The sequence below is a fragment of the Zootoca vivipara genome, chromosome 11, assembly GCF_965207765.1.
Source record: "Zootoca vivipara chromosome 11, rZooViv2.hap1.1, whole genome shotgun sequence".
NCBI lineage: Eukaryota > Metazoa > Chordata > Lepidosauria > Squamata > Lacertidae > Zootoca > Zootoca vivipara.
The window spans coordinates 14,474,063-14,492,327 of record NC_142594.1 but is presented as its reverse complement, the minus strand read 5'-3'; the positions used below and the strand labels follow the sequence as shown (position 1 = coordinate 14,492,327).

Genomic DNA, 18,265 nt, shown 5'->3' with positions numbered 1-18,265 from the left:
TGGTTGAGCGATGGGCAGCCTCAGCACTAACGCAACTTTCATTGAAAGGGTCTCTCCTCTTTCCTACATGAAAGCTTTGATAACAGGGAGGAAATGCATCTCCACCTATTTGGATTTTTCACACAGTCCACAGAGGGCAACAGAACCAAATCCACTTCCTTCCCCCTTAGGCTTGAGTGGCAAAGTACATGCTCAATGACAGACTTCACCTGGTAGGGCTGGAAAATGTCCCATCTGAAACTTTTTCAAAGTTTCTGGCACAGAATATTCTTCTGACTGAATTGCTTCTACAAGAGAAGCACCCATTGCACATTACTGAACATTTTGGTGGTGGTTGCCAACACAAAACTGATTGGCACAGTGTCTTTCATTTTAGCACAATATTGACAAAGGGTCCCACTCTAGAAATGCAATGCTCCCGATATACAGATATTTTAATGGAATGATACTTTGCATGATGAAAGATACTTTTTATTGGTTTTTCTATTCCTCGCCCTATGTTAAAAGTTAGAAACCTTACCATCTGCTAAGGTCAAATAAGCAACCTACAGAAGGACTGGGGGTGGGGAGGGAAATCTAATCAGCATGTGCAAGCTTAGAATTAGAATTGGTTCTACCAGAGCTACATACATCTAGCTCATGGGTAGGCATACTAAGGCCCGGGGGCCAGATCCAGCCCAATCACCTTCTAAATCCGGCCCGTGGACAGGAGTGGCAGACAAAAATGACTGACTATGCAGAGTTAGCTAAGTTGACCTGCGGGATCCGAAACCAGGGAGAGACAAGGTTCCAAAAGGAATGGAGTAAATTCGTGGACTATATGGAGAACAACTGTAGAAGTTTAAAGACACTTGCAGGACTGAAATAAATCCTACGAACTGACTTTAAGTAGATGAACTAAAAGGAACTGCGAGATAAGAGTGGGAAAGAAAACCGAATGATGGGAGGGAGTGAAGTCAAAGCTCGGCAGAGCAAGAGAAGTAGAATAGGTGAATAGAAGATAAAATGGAAAAATTCTTTTTTGTTGTTTGTGATTGTGTTTGTTGTTTTTTGTTGTTGTTGAATGTTGTTTATTTGGAAAACTTAATAAAAAGTATCTTTTTTAAAAAAAAAAATCGGCCCGTGGACGGTCTGGGAACCAGCATGTTTTTACATGAGTAGAATGTGTCCTTTTATTTAAAATGCATCTCTGGGTTGTTTGTGGGACCTGCCTGATGTTTTTACATGAGTAGAATGTGTGCTTTTGCATCTCTGGGTTACTTGTGGGGCACAGGAATTCATTCATTTCCCCCCCCCAAAAAAAATTGTCCGCCCCCCAAAGGTCTGAGGGACAGTGGACCGGCCACCTGCTGAAAAAGTTTGCTGACCCCTGATCTAGATCAATGTTTCCTTCTTCTCCTGTTCTACTCCCTAAGAAGAACTATAGCTTTTTTATCTTTCGCCCCACCCCCACCTCAAAAATCACATGGGCAACATAACTGGATGCATTTGACAACCACTGGTATTCATCATTGCCACTACTTGACTTTCTAAGGAAATGCAGCTTCCGGGTTTCCACTTAGCACACCGTTAAGATGGCAGACATTTAGATTATGGAAGTATACACAAGATACCAAGGTGACACAGCAGCAAACTTATTCACAATTTCAAGCTGTTTGTTTGTTTGTTTGTTTAGGAACTAAGCTCTCTTGTCATGTCTTAAGTCTAGTGTTGCATGAGGCAGGATCAGAATACAGTACAAGTTAACATTAAAGCCAGCTACACATCAAAAGTTGCAGGGACCTGGGAGCCAACCCATGGCAATACTTGTTTTAGTGCAATTAGCCAGTCCATTCATAAGTTTAAAAGGTCACAACAGCTCTGGTCCAAGCAGATATATACATTCCAGGAAGTACACGGAGAGGAGAGTTTCCATTGTTTTAAAAAACACAGAGAGAGAACTCACTTCTGTTTCTCATTTTTAAGGAAAGGCTAGAACAGTGTTTCTCAACCTTTTTTGGGCCAAGGCACACTTGTTCCACGAAAAAAATCACGAGGCACACCACCATTAAAAAAGTTAAAAAATTTAACTGTGCCGCCCTATATTGACTATATAATTATGACTGTAAGAAACACTTGCCAATTGCTGTGTTGGTTGCAATCTCCTGTAATAAGGCTTCACAAACCGCTGATTTCTCTGCCAGCACAATCCTTTGCTCAGAAAGTTTCAGGTTGAGCTCATCCAGCCAGCTTCTTTAAGTTTGTCTAAATTTTAGTTTAGTTTGTCTAAATTTTGCCGCGACGTGCGGCGACGAGAAGGGCGATTTGCATTGTCACGTGCCTGGCGGCCGCCAATACATAAACGCTAACCCACCGGAAAGGAAGCCGGCCGGGTCACGACGCGGGCGCTCGCCCCGCGTCGTGACCCGGCCGGCTTCCTTTCCAGCGGGTCAGTATTGAGTATTGGCGGCCGCCAGGCACATGACAATGCAAATCGCCCTTCTCGTCGCCGCACGTCGCGGCACACCAGCCAGCGTCTCGCAGCACACTAGTGTGCCGCGGAACAGCGGTTGAGAAACGCTGGGCTAGAAGAACGAAAATCCATGTCATCCTGAGAGTACAAATGTATCTCATCATGCTGGCTTCTGGAGTACAGCATTTCCTCCACTTTTCTCAAGAACTGGACACACAACAGGGTTTTTTGCACAAGGTATTTGATGAAGTGCATGGAACACAGCTGAAATTGATATCTGACACAGATAAAATTAATCAGGTTCCAAAACCAAGCAATACACAATATTTTGCCCTAATTTCTGCTGCCATCAGGACTTTTATATGTTTTTGACCAACTGCTCCTTTATACCTTAGAAAACATGCCAGCTTTTTTACCTCAGGAATAGGCGCTGTGGGTTAAACCACAGAGTCTAGGGCTTGCTGATCAGAAGGTCAGCGGTTCGAATCCCTGCAACGGGGGGTGCTCCCGTTGTTCGGTCCCAGCTCCTGCCCACCTAGCAGTTCGAAAGCACATCAAAGTGCAAGTAGATAATAGGGACCGCTCCAGTGGGAAGGTAAACGGTGTTTCCGTGCGCTGCTCTGGTTCACCAGAAGCAGCTTTGTCATGCTGGCCACATGACCCGGAAGCTGTCTGCGGACAAACGCCAGCTCCCTCGGCCTATAGAGCGAGATGAGCGCCGCAACCCCAGAGTCGGACACGACTGGACCTGATGGTCAGGGGCCCATTTACGGCCTTAAGACCTAATGCATATATGGGACCTATGAGAGCCTGGCCATCTGAAAAATATTGGGAGATCACACTGCAATCTAAAGCAACACAATGAAGAGGATGGGGGAAGCAAAAGAAGAAAAAGTGGCATATAGCCAAGACTAACAGAGCATCCCACAATAAAAATGATACTAACTCATTTCCAATACAGTCGTACCTTGGAAGTCGAATGAAATCTGTTCCGGAAGTCCATTCGACTTCCAAAATGTTCAGAAACCAAGCATGGCTTCTGATTGGCTGCAGGAGCTTCCTGCAGCCAATCCTAAGCTGTGGAAACCCTGTTGGATGTTTAGCTTCCAAAAAATAGTTTGCAAACCAGAATAGTCAGGGTTTGCGACGTTCGGGAGCCAAAACGTTCAAGCACCAAGTTGTTTGAAAACCAAGGTACGACTAGCACAATGGGCCATGTTCAAATGAGATCCCAGGGCTGGTCCTACGGCCAGACTGGGTGGCGCAGGGTGCCACGGCGCCCGCCCGCCAGGGGGCGCATCGCAGCTGCGCCCGCCCGCCACCCGCTCTTCTGTGCAGTAGCGCCCTAGGCAGTAGCGCTGTGCGCTGAGCCAGCCTGCCCGTGCGCAGCAGCGCCCTCAACAGCCACGCCTGCCCACCCACACATCGCGCTGGGAAACGGGGTAGGGGGGGCCCGGAGGGATCTGTCGCACCACGGCGCCAGAGGTGCTTAAGACAGCCCTGTGAGATCCCCTTCTAGACGGCCCTTCAGATCCCCTGCTAGACAGCAAACTTCCTAGCACACATCTTTGAAAATACACCCTTCTCCTTCATGCAGCCTACTCCATTTCACCCAGAAAGCTGTGACATTATTTACAGCTGCCTCTTCCCCACCACTCTAGGACCAAGAAGAGGTGGCAGAAATGCTACCAACTTTGCCTCTTTCACACTAAAAACACCATTTATATGCAGAACCTGCAAAATATTCTCTTGGCACAGCCTGGTGCTCTGGAGCCGTTTTGAACTATACTTCCATCAGCCCCAGCCAGCAAAACATATGTTAGCTGGGGGATGATGGGAGTTGTAGTCCAAAATAGCTAGGCGCCCACCAGGCTGCCCAAGGATATACAAGCAGTGTAAAGTTTTTAATCTTCTATTTCTCAGTTCAACCAACTTTTCTCCAGAAATCAAGTTCTGCATCCAATGTAGTACCACTCTAAAAAGAGGATTAAAAAGAGAGTATAAAGGAGAAATAGCATAACCTAGAGTTAAGAGGAAATATCACATGGGTATTAAATTCACAAAGGACACACCCTGGCTCCCCCTGCAAAAGAAAACATTTTTTGGAAAGGGTGCAAGTTTCCAGTGGGAAGATCCTTCCACTTTGTAATGTTATTGTTAGATGCCTTGATTATGCATTTGAAAGACAGGGTATAAATCTAAGCAATTTTTTTAAAATGTCCGTGAGGGATAAATCAACAGAGAAAGCATGAAAAGAAACAAGGCTTGGTGTGCATATTAAAAACCGACCCTGTGAATACAGGGCCAAAACTGGTTACTAGTTCCCAGTTACTAATCTGAAATAAAGCTAGGAGCACAGGAAAGTTAATTCACCTAAATAAATTTATGTATATGTCCCTGAACCCCAAAATAAGATTTGGTCTACATCATAGCTCCATGATACGGGGTAGGAACATGTAGACACAGGTTGCAGTTGCTTAATCAATTTGCTGATTAAGTTCCATTTTAAAACTTTCAGGCAAATAAGGAACTGGAAACCATGAGCCAACTTTAGCTACATGTTTGTCGCTGGAAGAAGCTCACTCAGCATCTGATTTACCAAGACAGATATGAGGCTTACTCTTTGAGCCCGAGGGAAATGTTTAACTCTCTCATTTTACACTCTATATAATCAAATTGTTACTTTTTCACTAGCTCTTGTCTTGATGCATGTGGATCTTGGGGTCAATTGCTATGAAAGGTGGCACCATGCAGTCTGTTGTTTACCTAAGAGACTTGCGTGTTTCTGGGGGGGGAGTTTGAACAATTCTTAAATTCTAGTGTCATGGTTTTATGGCAAGCTGTTTCAGGAAGCAACAGTACTGGGTAGGCATCCTTGCGATACAAGTTGACCAAAAATGAAGGAGGTGGCACAAGTTATCATAGCAAAACTGAAAAAATAAAAATACATGCCCTTGGATTCGAACTCTGCAAACGGTGCGCAACAAATTCTGCATGGGACTTCTGAGATGTGTGTGCCCAAAATAATGTGGAAACCGAGATTCAAAACAGGGCGACAGTAACTCCATCATAATAAATTATAATAATGATTTTTTTTATTTATACCCCGCCCTTCCCGGTTCAGAAACCCGGGCTCAGGGTGGCTAACAACAAATTTAAAACACTTAATTGTAATACAACATAAAAGCAGCATAAAATACAGTATAAAAGCATGAATTACAATAAAATTCAAAAATCAATTTGGGGGAAATCCATCCAATTAAACATTAGATAGTCACTAGGGCTAGCTGGCTAAATTAGTGCTACTTGGGCCAGCAAGGAGGCCAGGGGAGAATAAGCTGTGGGGTCCCAGAGCGGGTAATCTTCATAAAAAGGGGAGGGGGAAAAGAGAAGGGAAATAAAAGATCAGGCTGAGTTCAAATTAAAGGCCAGGTGGAATAGTCTTACAGGCCCGGGGGAAGAAGCTTAAATCCTGTAGGGCCCTAGTCTCATGCAACACTTCCATGAGAAAATATTGGAGGGTGGGTACAAGAGAGCAAGCTAGAAATAAATTTATTCCCCCTTCTTTGCCACCCTTCCTTCAACAAGGAAGGAAGAGAACAGGGGAGTATCTTTCCAGGGAACATCTCAGGTTTTTGTTTTGAGACAGAAACGCTGTCCTGCATAGACCCAAAGCTGTGTCAAATCTAGGTAAAAAGCATTTGAAGACACCACAACTAGACCGCATCTACAGATTAGCTAAGCCACTGTGCAAGAATGCTGCTTAAATAAACAACATTCTCCTCCTCCCTCTCCCCACCTTCACTGTTCAAGCTCCCTTTTAACTTACCCAAGGTAATCAGCACAACTTGAGATAAACATGTTTGTCCCTTGGATTAAAGGTATCCTGTTAAAGGATACTTATTCCTTACCCACTCGGCAAGCACAAAAATAGCAAGAAATGGAAAGACTGTGGAAAACAGTCACGTACTACAGACAGAAGCCCTAGCAGACTAGCCAGGCTTCCTTATTACAGTACAGTACATTTATATCCCATCCTTCCTCCAGTGACCTCTCTTCTCCCCACTATTTTATAGGTGGCGCTGTGGTTAAACCACTGAGCCTAGGGCTTGCTGATCAGAAGGTCGGCGGTTCGAATCACCCCGTTGCTTGGTCCCAGCTCCTGCCAACCTAGCAGTTCGAAAGCACGTCAAAGTGCAAGTAGATAAATAGGAACCGCTACAGCGGGAAGGTAAACGGCGTTTCCATGTGCTGCTCTGGTTTGCCAGAAGCGGCTTTCTCATGCTGGCCACATGACCTGGAAGCTGTACGCCGGCTCCCTCGGCCAATAATGCGAGATGAGCGCGCAGCCCCAGAGTCGGTCACGACTGGACCTAATGGTCAGGGGTCCCTTTACCTTTACCTTACATTTATATCCCATCCTTCCTCCAGTGACCTCTCTTCTCCCCACTATTTTATCCTTACAACAGAGGGAGAGAAATTAGAATGAGGGCAAATCAAGCACACCTGGACTAAGGTTGCCTGATGAGCTTCACAGCTGTGTGGACATTTGCACCTGGGTCATGCAGGTCTTAGTCCACCACTCTCTAGCCCAGGCATCCCCAAACTGCGGCCCTCCAGATGTTTTGGCCTACAACTCCCATGATCCCTAGCTAACAGGACCAGTGGTCAGGGATGATGGGAATTGTAGTCCAAAACATCTGGAGGGCCGAACTTTGGGGATGCCTGCTCTAGCCACTATACCACACACCCCTGTAAAGAAGAGTTGCAGAAGAGCAAACATTGTACAGAAACCAACAAAAGTCACAAACCTAGAGCATATGGAAAGTATTCCTGGTCCTTTTATGCTACTATCCATTTTTTGTTACCTTCTCTGACAGACTTACTAGGGAAGAAGCCTTCTAGAGACTTACATCTTGAGTAGACACTGATAAGAATTGCAGTGTTAAGTAAGGAATATTTCAAACTCAGGGATTTAGTTGTGGTATTTTGAAGAATTGCCTTGGCATGTTTGGGTTTCATTCTTCTCTATATTGCAAACTTAATGGCTGAATTCTGCAACACAATTGTTCAGTCTCCCAGATCAGGGACACCTTTCTCTTATTATTTTATGGGATGTACGTCAGACGCATTTGTAGAACAGGAAAATGCTTCCTTCCCCCACTGCTGTTTTGATTCCTCAAGTATTCCAGGTTTTAGCTCACTCCTATAGCTCTGGATAAGGAAAGTCCATCAGGACAAGCAAAGTATTTTAACTGATCAACGTGGCTCACCAAACACAGATCAAGCAATTTCTCTCTATGCCACTTGAAGACATGGCAACAAATGGTCAGGGTTAAGAATTGTCAGCTCCATGCAATAAACAGCTGCCAATGAACAGAAACTAAAAACTGGCTTCCACATGGCAGCTGTGATGGGAGCACTGGCCCATCATAGGTTGTTTGAACATTAGATGGGGAAGGCAAAGCTAAAAAATTAAAGGAAGAATGTTAATATCAGATTTGTATTGTGCTCCATATGCAGCACAGCACATTCAAATGTTTTTCCCCCCACTACACAGTTAAAACCTTCTTTTAAAAATAAAATTCTCTACATTTTTACCTGCAAAAATCTAACTGTATTTGTGGGTGGGTGAGCATACCCTTCAGAAAGTGTTTTAGGACTGCAACTTTAAAATATTACAGTGACAAGAGTTTACATCACTTATTCACCAATTATCTACTGCAATTATTCTAGACAAGGTGAATATACATCTGAAAATCCAGATATGAGACTTTTGCAGGAAGCAGGCAACAGAAACATGAACGCAAAGCAAGATGCAATGCAACTTTGTTTTTTCAGCATGCTACAAGATCTCAGTATCATTTGGAACCTAAGCTTCCAACTAAAGGTTCAGTTACAACTTCACATTCAAGAAACATGCCCAATGCAGCTATAGCAACAAGTATTTCCAGTTTCTTACTGTGTGCCCTTTTTAAGGTAAACCAGTTTAAACTATAACTTGAGAAGGAAGGTACTGAAAATATTTGCTGGGAAGAAGGGGAAGAAGACATCAACAACTATCAGCAGAAATATTCCGAATACTTACAGCAGTAAGGAATGCTATTCTTGGTTCAGCTTTGCAGGCTTAAAATTTTGCATTTAAGTGTTCCAAATGCCCTTCAGAGGCCCACAAAGAGACAGGAGTATTTGTTAAACATTAGAAAGCTCTGTGGGAGAACCAAGTGCTAATGAGGAGATTTTTGCATTTCCTCAAACCCTTCCTGAAAGCTCCCTAAACATTCCTTTTATTTACCAAATTCAAGCATTCTTTCTCCTTTTTTTTCTAAATAACCACACATAGATATGGTAAAAGGTCACCCAGTTTCTTGGTATGAACAGAGCTTGACTACTGTAATGCTCTGCTAAGAACCAGTCCTTCTTAAAATACATTTGGGGGGGGGGGTTAAGCCTAAATAGTGCATGTACATAGCAATAACCAAGGGGAAACTTTGCCCACTCAGTCCTCAAGTCATGACTCTTATCTCCAAAATAGTCAGGACCAGCTAAGAACTTTGCTGGGAAGCAAGCTATCTTCTTAACAATGAAGCCAATGGAAAATTCCACTGTGGCACTACCGCCAAGAGGAATGTCGCAATGAGGAATGTCGGCTCACAAATTGAACTTCCAGTTCATGCAGTTGCTACTAGATTTTATTATTTGGCGATCAGAGTACCTAGTTAATTGCTACAGTAACTAATTTATTAGAATATAGATTTATGCCAAGTACGATTCTGTTCTTTTAAATAAATAAATAAATGCTAGTACTTTGAAAAATTGCACTAAATTGAGATTATCAATGTGCTGCAGCCTTTTAGTTATACTTTTAATGCAATGTGATTATATGCTATCATTGTTTACAGCGTACAGGTGTAGTTTTAAAGCATTATAAAAATAAACTTAAAGCAATTTGCTCTTGCTTTCTTATTGTTTCTACACTGTCCCAACTCTTTCTATTTTATGTTATGTGACTAATGGGAAGCTTGCCAGAATTCAAATTTAAGGGCATTTGGGTCTAACTTTTGGTTTAAATGATTAGTTTATTAGGAGTGCAAATCTAAACGTTATTTTTTCCCTTTCATTTAATTAAGTGTTTGATCCTTCTAACGAAAAGTTTCTTTATTAGCAGCATAAAAGTCTCATCTCACTAAATATAGAAACTTCCAAAACAGCAGCCTGTTACTGGGTGCTTTTCGACATCAGAAGTGAGAACTTGGGCACTCTAGACAGCATATATTTTTTATAATAGGAAATTGATTTTAGGTATTATCCAATGCTTAAGGTTTAGGAGACAGCAAGCTCAAAAGCACCTCTCCTGTTATGCAACAATCTCAGGATCAGCAGCTCATTTCATTTTCATGTTTCCTTCCCAATCAAATAAACTCTACAATAGACAACAGTGACAGGAATATTTTTGGAAACTGAACACTCTATAAGTAGCATGATTATTATTTTTGATGGGGGGACTGCAACACAACATACACATCAAAAGAAACTCACATGAAAGTAAGTAAAGTTGAAACAGTGAAGATTCTTGTTTAAAAAGGAAAAAGAGCAAAAGTAAATCAGCATATGAGAGAGAGAGAGAGAGAGAGAGAGAGAGAGAGAGAGAGAGAGAGAGAGAGAGAGAGAGAGAGAGACAGACAGACTGGGCTTCAAAGCCATCTTGAAACCACATCCTCTGACCATGTAAGCCTTTGTCTATCCCACATGTGCAAGCTCTAGCTGTTACTCAGCAGTGAGAGAAACTTTACATATGCTCAGAGGCATTTGGTTCCATAGGTCAGCCTTGGGTCATATTACACCCTGGCAAACTTCTAGAAGCTACACATTTGTAGATTTACTTGCATGCCACAGTCCTCCACAAAATTCACAAGATAAGAGATGGTGACCCTTAATTCCTATTTCCATAGCGGGACTTGTAGCATTTTCATTTTAAAAACCCACAGTCTAAACTGGCAAAGTTAAGTAATCTGCTCATGTAAACCACTATTTTCAAGAAAACAAATGAGGAAGGGAATCCTGAAGGAGCCAGTTTCAGTCCATCTCAGGAGACAGTCCTGCAGTGCTGGGAAGAGACATCGAAGTCACAAAAAGGAACTTGCAACAAAGTGAAAAAACACATCCTGTTTGCAGGCTTCAATTGTCTGCTCTCGCACTTGATTCTTATTTCAGTACTGTGTGTTAAACTTGTTAAATTCATGCCCCCCCCCCAACCAGAACACACACATCACTTGTACTTCAGCATCCCGGGAAGTTTTGCTCTTAAGAGCTCTGAACCATCCTCTCTTGCCTGCAGCACATGCCCGCCCCCCCCCCAGCTCTACTGCTTTGTACAGCATTATGGAGATTTACTCCAGTTAAGCGTGGACAGCTCCACGTGAACAAAGCATGCAAGACGCAAGAACAGGGAAGTAAAGGGCTGGAAGCAGCAAGCACACCATGTAGGTGTAAAAAGGGGGAGAATTAAAGGAAATTAAGGTTGCCAGATGTCCTGGAAAGGAAGGGCCCTCGGGGAGGAACTTGACAGCCCTTTTTTGGGGGGGGGACCCATTTCAGAACAGCTACAGTACAATATTATGAGGAATAAATGAAGCTATACAATAAGGGGAATTGCCAAATGCACGAAGAAATATAAATTTCCTTCAAAAGACAAGTGGAACATGTAAGAACGGCTATAAATTCTTAACAGAACAACAATTTGCACAGGAGGGACCCCTTATTTCACAGCATTCCTCTTGAGGTTCTTATGGGCAGATTCAAAAACAATTCCAATTAACACAAATAGGTTACACCTTAGCATCTTTGAACCACCTTCCTGGAAATCACAAAGCAGATCAGAGGGAACAAACAGTAGCCTACAGTGGAGTATTTGTCTCCTTAGATTTTCTCAGTGCACACTTGTGAACAAAATCCGGGTAAATGGTAAATACAGAAGCAGGGTCCTATATAGTAATAGCTGTGAATTTAAGCCATGCAACCTAGTGCTGTTAACCAGCAAAACCAAAACGGTGCTCAAATATACATGCCTCTTCTGTAGGTGCTCTTTAATTCAGATCGCTCCACCCAGGATGGAAAGAGCACAGCCCCACATGATCTAAGCAAAGAGTAACACGTTTCCACGTTGCATTATCTTCCTTTAAAAATAAAAAGCCCTCAAAAAAACAACCACCCCAGAACAAAGCAAGCAGCCATTTGAAGTTGATTTGGGGCAGGACTCCAGAGGGGGTTCTCAGATCAAGAAGCTGAATACTCGTAGTTCAGAGACTTTATTACTTAATTTAACCCAATAAGGTTAATGCAATCTGTTCTCTATCCAGTGCAACTTACAAACTCCCAAACATCAGGGCAGGCGAGGCCAGTTTGCAGGATCCCCTTGAGCCCCGGCCCCTCTCTCCCTGTTGAACTTCAGAGGCGGTTCAACATCACTCCCACAAGACGCAAGGCGATTCGGATCAAGGCACAGGAGCCAACTCTTAGGGTCCCCCCAATAAAATATTTGAGGGTGCCAACCTTCCCCCCCAAAAGTTCATATACACTGCCATTCAAGTGGTGCGAGTGCGCCACGTCTTGGGATCGATTAGGCGAGGCGAGGATTCCCTTCCCCCTCCCCCAAATGCTCGATTCCAGTTGAGAACCCTGATTCGGATCAACGAGTCAAGGGGAGCCACTCACCTCGTCGTCGTGGTGCTGGCAGTAGTTGACCCGGTCCGAGAAGACGGAGGAGAGGATGGTGTAAGACGCGGCGGAGTAGGGCTGGCTGAGGGCGAGCTGCGCGGCCGCCGAGGCGGGCCCGGCGCCGGTGGAGGCGGGCGGCCCCGGGCCGAAGCGCTCGATGAAGTGGTCCTTGGTGAGGCGGACGCGCTGGTGGGCGCGCACGCAGTTGTCGCACAGGTGCTCTTGGCAGTCGAGGCAGCGCGAGCTGGCGGCGTTGCCTTCGTCGCACGAGCTGCAGCGAGGCTCGCCCTGGCGGCTGTGCGGCCGTCGGAGTAGCAGCGACGAGCCTCCGCCTCCCGACGACGCCGAGCCGGCCACGGAGCCCGGCGACGAGCCGCCGCCGGCCGAGGCGCGGTGTTGCTGTTGCTGCGCCGGTTGCTGTCGAGGGTGGTGGTGGTGCCGGTTGTTGGTGCTGCTGTTGCTCCCTCCGCCTCCCCCCGGTGCACCGGGGCGCCCGTTGTTCTTCTGGTCCTCGGCGGCGGCCGCCACGACGACCACGTCGAGCAGGTTGCTGAGGAGGAAGTTGGACGAGGGCAGCGCGTCCATGCCCGACGGCTCCGAGATCACCACCTTCTGGTCGCAGATGGGGCAGCGCAGCTTGAGAGAGTCCCCCGCGGCAGGGTGGCGCTGCGCCTCCAGGCACTGGCGGCAGAAGGCGTGCAGGCAGGGCAGGACGTGCAGGCGCCTCGACGGGGCGCACGAGGAGGACGACGAAGACCCGCCGCCGCCGCCTCCTCCACCCCCTCCTCCTCCAGACGAGGTGGAAGTCTGCGAGGACGACGACGAGGTGGACGAATTGGACGAGACCGGAGCCGGCGAGCCGCACATCTCCTTGCACAGCGGGCAGATCTGGAAATCCGACTCGGGGAACGAAGCCATTGGGGATTGCGGGGGGAGGGAGGGTTAGGGGGAGGAGAGAAGGGGGAGGGGCACTGGGCTAGCAAGGAGGCAGCATGAACCCCGGCGAGCGGCGGAGACCCGCTTGGCGAGCCCCGGTGGGTGGCATCAAGGAGGCGCGGTGTGAGGGCGCTGCTCCGAGCTTCCTCCTTGCAGGCTTGGCGGGCCGGTTGCTCTGGCCTCTCCTCCCTCCTCGCTTTCCCGTCCGCCGCCCTCTTTTAAGCTCCTTCAGGGCCCGTGTCTCTCTCCCTGCCGCGCCCCGCGACTGGCTGCACGCTGCTGCGTCTTAAGCCGTTTCCGAGCCGCCGTCGCGCTTTCCTCCTTCCCTCGCGGCGCAGCGCTTCTAGGACGGCGGGGCGAGCGACCGAAGCTTTCCTGGTCTGGAAAGTGCATCGGCGCCCTCGCGTTGAAATCCAGCGCAGAGTGCACGTCGCCGGGAGATTATTCCTCCTCCTCCTCTTCCGACCAGGGAGAAAACAACAACTAAATAATGGGGAGGGGGAAGAAGTCTCTGAACCCAGAACCTCTTTCCGCCGGTCTCAGAAGATGGGGAGAGCTCGGCCGAGGGGGAGGGGGGGAAATATCGATGGAGAAGAGGAGGGAGGTCTTTGGGTTCACTTCTTTCTTGAGAGACTCCGGAAAAGGCGCAAGTTGTTGCCCAGGCAGGCTTCTCCGGCCCCGATCCTCGCACGCCGGCCCCGCCACCGCATGTCGAGAGAAGCTGGAAGGAGAGAGATGGCGATCCCGCTGGCGCAGCAGCTTCTGGGCAGGCGGGCTTCCCAAAAGAGAAATGGTGTGTGTGCGCGCGCGCGCGCGCGCGAGGGGAGGGGTGGGGAGGTTGCGAATGAATGAATGAATGAAGTGGAGTGGAGCGCGCGATCTTACGCTAACGAGCTTGGCGTCTTGCTTTTGGTCCACGCCTTCCGCAGGTCTCAGGGGAGATCGGGCGATCGCATCGATCAGGTCCTCGCCTAAGATCTCCCGGGAAAAGAAAAAGAAAAACCAGCAACTGCCCACGAGGTCTCGCTCGGTCCTCTCGGGCGCACACGCTCTCAGACCGGCGAAAGCCTGGGAGAAGAGCAGCAGTAGCGGCAGGTCCCGGCCGGCCGGCCTGAATTATTCATGGGGGGCGTATTATATTCACTATCACTCGCGCAAATTGGAGCTGCGCTGCAATGCTATCCGAGTGGCCCACGCTCACCCAACAGGATCAACCCACCCCCTTCTTCCTCTCCTCTCTCGTGTGGTGTTGTTTTTTTACCCGCCCGAGCCTCGTCAGTGTCCAGGATCACCTTTCCTTTGTCACTGCGCCCCTTCGTGTGGTCTTCTGAGGGTGCGTGTGCTTAAAATCCTCTTAAAATGAATAAAAAATGGTGCTTTCTATCCTCAGAAACTCACGAAAACAGAAAGGGAGAGCCGGCAGCGGGTTTGAATTAGCAGCAGTTACGCATCAGCATGGAGGTCCCGCGAATGAAAGAGCGAATACATTTGGTTCCAACAGAGCCAGCGCGCTGGAGAATGGGTGGTTTCTCCCTCCTCCTGTGTTGTTCTGGCTTTTTTTATTATTTTTATTACAGTAGTAGTATTATCTCCACCACCCGGTGGATTTAGAGGAGCAACGTGGTTCTTGCCGGGCGCCGATCTGCTCGCATTCCTGGTCCGCCTCTTTCAGGATGCGTGTTATGGAAACTGATCCAGAGTTCGGAATCCTTTTAATCTCCAAAGGAGCGAACTCACTTCCGCCCGAACGCAGAGGGGGTGGCTAGAGGGAAAGGAGGAGGGGGGTCTCAAAAGCAAACAGGAAACATTAACCCTCTTACTACCGCTGCCTTTTGTGTGCTGCTGGCTCTTTCCAGGGCAAACGGGGAGGTTCTTGAAGCTTCTAGTAGCCAGACGTTGCTCCTCGACTGGAATAAAACTTGCCTTGCTTTAATTCGCTTTTCTCTTAAATAAAATAAAATAAACTGAGATAGCCGGGATGGGAGGATTAGGAACTGGCATCAAGGCGTTAGGCTAAATTAGCTCTCCCCTTCCCCGTCCAATTTAAAAAAATTTTCTCGGTTTTTCACACACCCACACTTTTATTTTATTAAAAGTTGACGCCACCCTCATTGTTTACTCAGAAGTAAATCTTGTTAGTTTTCCAGTAAACTTCGTCTCAAGTAACAGTGCACAGGCTGCAACTTAAAAGGCACTAAGGAACCAGTTTTATAGAGGTTTTTTTTTTTAATGGAAAACAACACCTTTAATGGGTAACCTCAAATGCAAATCCCTTCCATGTAAAAGCACACGTTTCTGTCCTTTCCAGTAATCTATAGATATAAGTTTCTGAGGAAACTCCTAATAGCTACAAAATAGCTAGCATTTATGAAATACATCCATAAGATCTCATATTTGGAGGGGGCGTTTAATAATTCAGTCAATTCTATGCAAGAAGGCTTCTGCAAATTATTCTGAAAATGAGGTCTGTCATCTGATTAAATAAATCTTAGTGGGTTGATTGAGGAATTTCTGCAATTATTAAATCAATGAATTTGCTTGTGAATAAAAACATTCTGAAAGAGGGAGAAGCATTTCCTGACAGATGATATATGCACACATATCACAGCCACCATCTTAGAAGAGGTATTCCCTTCTCTATGAGAGTAAATGAGGAAGTCTTCTTTCTAAAATGGTGTCTGCCAACTATGGCGTTTATAAGCACAGTACTTGTGTTAAAAATAACTTTTTCTTTAAAAATTTAAAAAGTTAGTTATTAAGGGTACGTCTTAAAATATTTTCAGTTCAATAACTGACTTAACATTGTACCAAACCAATAATATTTGAGGGTTTAGGTATGCTTTACCAAACAAAGTAGCATATATTAATATTTACTTTTAGTACAGGAAATTAGGTTGTTTGACAGCAATTGCAAAAAAAATGGAATTCTTCTTTTCATAAAATGTTGACAAGCAAAAATTACAACCACTAATTAAAAAAGACTGGGACATTAAACAAAAACACTTTCAGTATGATTCTACACATGTCTACTCATAAGTAAGCCCCACTGATTTCTCTAGGGCTTTCTCCCAAAGAAGTGGTGTTAGAATTGCAGCTAAGTGTGTATAGGATTACAGGGTTAGGTCCCAAGCCTGAAAGAATTTAAGGCTCCAATCCTGCACATAATCTAAAAGTAAGCACCAATGAACTCTTCTTATGAGTAGATATTAATCTTTGGCGATCAGTTGTAGCCGAGTAAGATTGCCTTCCATGAACACGGTCTTAACAGTGAGTCTGTAAGTGACTGTGGAGGCCAATTCTGGATCCACATGTCCTTCCACAGTGGGGACATAGGCTTCTGGACGGAAGTTGATCACGGTGAGGGATTATCAAACATGCCTTCCTCTTAGCTTGTTTCTCTTTTTCATCCTGAGTTCAAGTGTCTTCAAAGTCCACAACACCTTTAGTAAAGGCTGTTCTCCAATTGGAGGGCTCGCAGGCCAGTGTTATCAGTGCTTATACTACATTTTTGTAGATTTGCCTTGAGAGTGTCTTTAAACCTTGTTTGCTGTCCACCGGTATTTCATTTTCCATTCTTAAGTTGGGAATAGAGTAGTTGCTTTGGAAGACTATCATCAGGCATTTGAACAACATGACCAGTCCAACGAAGTTGATGTTGAAGAATCATTGTTTCAACATTTATGATCTTTACTTTTTTCCAATACACTGGCATTAGTTCACCTGCCTTCCCAAGTGATGTGTAACAATTTTCAGAGACACCGTTGATGGAATATTTTGAGGAGTTGGAGATGAAGTTTATAAGTAGTCCATGTTTCACAAGCGTACAGTACAGTGTACTGTGAAGTTTGTAGTACAATAGCTTTTGGTTTCCCTGCAAATGTCTCGGTCCTCAAACACTCTGCACTTCAGTCAGGAGAAAGCTGCGCAAATGTCTTGGTCCTCAAACACTCTGCGCTTCAGTCGGGAGAAAGTTGCGCTCGCAGAGCTCAGATGATGCTGGAATTCTTATTCCCATTTATATGAATAAGATGGTGCTGTGGTTTCAAATGCATATACTGTATATGTAACTTTCCATTAATTTTCATTATTGTAATTTTCATTATGTCTTTAAAATTGAAGTACTGGTGCCCTGTGGCACAAAATAACGTGTTTACTGTCATGTCTGACTTGGTATACAAGACAGCTCCCTAGGCTCCTATTTTCAGTACCGAAATACAAAAGAAAATAAGGGAGTCATTTTATTATTTTTCATAAAATCAATACTTTATTTAGTCACTAATTTCAGAGCTCTGAATAAATGCTTGCAAATTGCACAAAGACACCTATGCTGTAGATTCCACAGTACAGAATTATATTGAATTAGCATTAACTTTTATTTGAAATCTATACTTTGATGACATGGGCAAGTGTGTTTGAAGTGCCGTTACTGGATTGCTCATGCATATAGCATATATACCTCTCAGAGGTTCAGCCAGGAGGTTGTTGTCCTGCATGATTGTCACCTGAAGGATTGTAAATGCTGTTCAGTGCCAAGAGTTATATTAACTTGCTCCAAACTCAGCAGTTGCTCAGCTTCGCCACTTGCTTCTTCTATAGCAAATGGAGAACTTGCATGCTCATTATGATATTCAAAACACTATCATTTTCTTACCTCGGAACTTCAGGCAAGATGACGACCCTAAAACTTTGAATTTAAATTGCACTTTTATTCATTAAAGGTTTTTCTTTCCTTTTTTTTCTTTATTTCACTTTTTGATTGGGCTAAAATATGAACACTAACACCAAAGCAATATACATTTGGAATCTGGCTTTCAAATGAGAAGGGTGTCAATAACAGAAAATCTCATATCTGAAGATGCCTATAAAAAACAGAGGACGTTGTTTCGGTCTGTCAGGAAAAAATCACAACAGGCAGACAATATTTTTTTATTAAGACCAAAAATAAGCCACAAAATAGCCTGATGAAGAGCTCTGTGAACTCCAAAGCTTGCTCATTATTTTGTGACATTTTGGTTGCTTGCTTCTATGTTATCCTCATGCACTTGTCATCCTCGGCTTCATTGCTAGTTGCTTGATTAATTTGTCAGCCAAATTTTCCTCTTTCCTTTCTCAATAACCGTGTAATCCTAACACCCTGATCTTTACACACAAGGGGGTTGC

At 45.1% G+C, this 18,265-nt stretch overlaps 1 protein-coding gene across 1 annotated transcript in view; it reads right to left on the bottom strand.

Moving 5' to 3' along the window:
• The window catches only part of TRIM71 (tripartite motif containing 71), a 61,874-nt gene extending 48,007 nt beyond the window's left edge, over window positions 1-13,867 (bottom strand). Inside the window, exon 1 of the mRNA XM_035129654.3 lies at window positions 12,167-13,867. Coding sequence (XP_034985545.1) covers window positions 12,167-13,087 — 921 coding nt within the window. The 5' untranslated portion in view covers window positions 13,088-13,867. The remainder of the gene's footprint in view (window positions 1-12,166) is intronic.
• Between the last annotated feature and the right edge of the window lie 4,398 nt (window positions 13,868-18,265).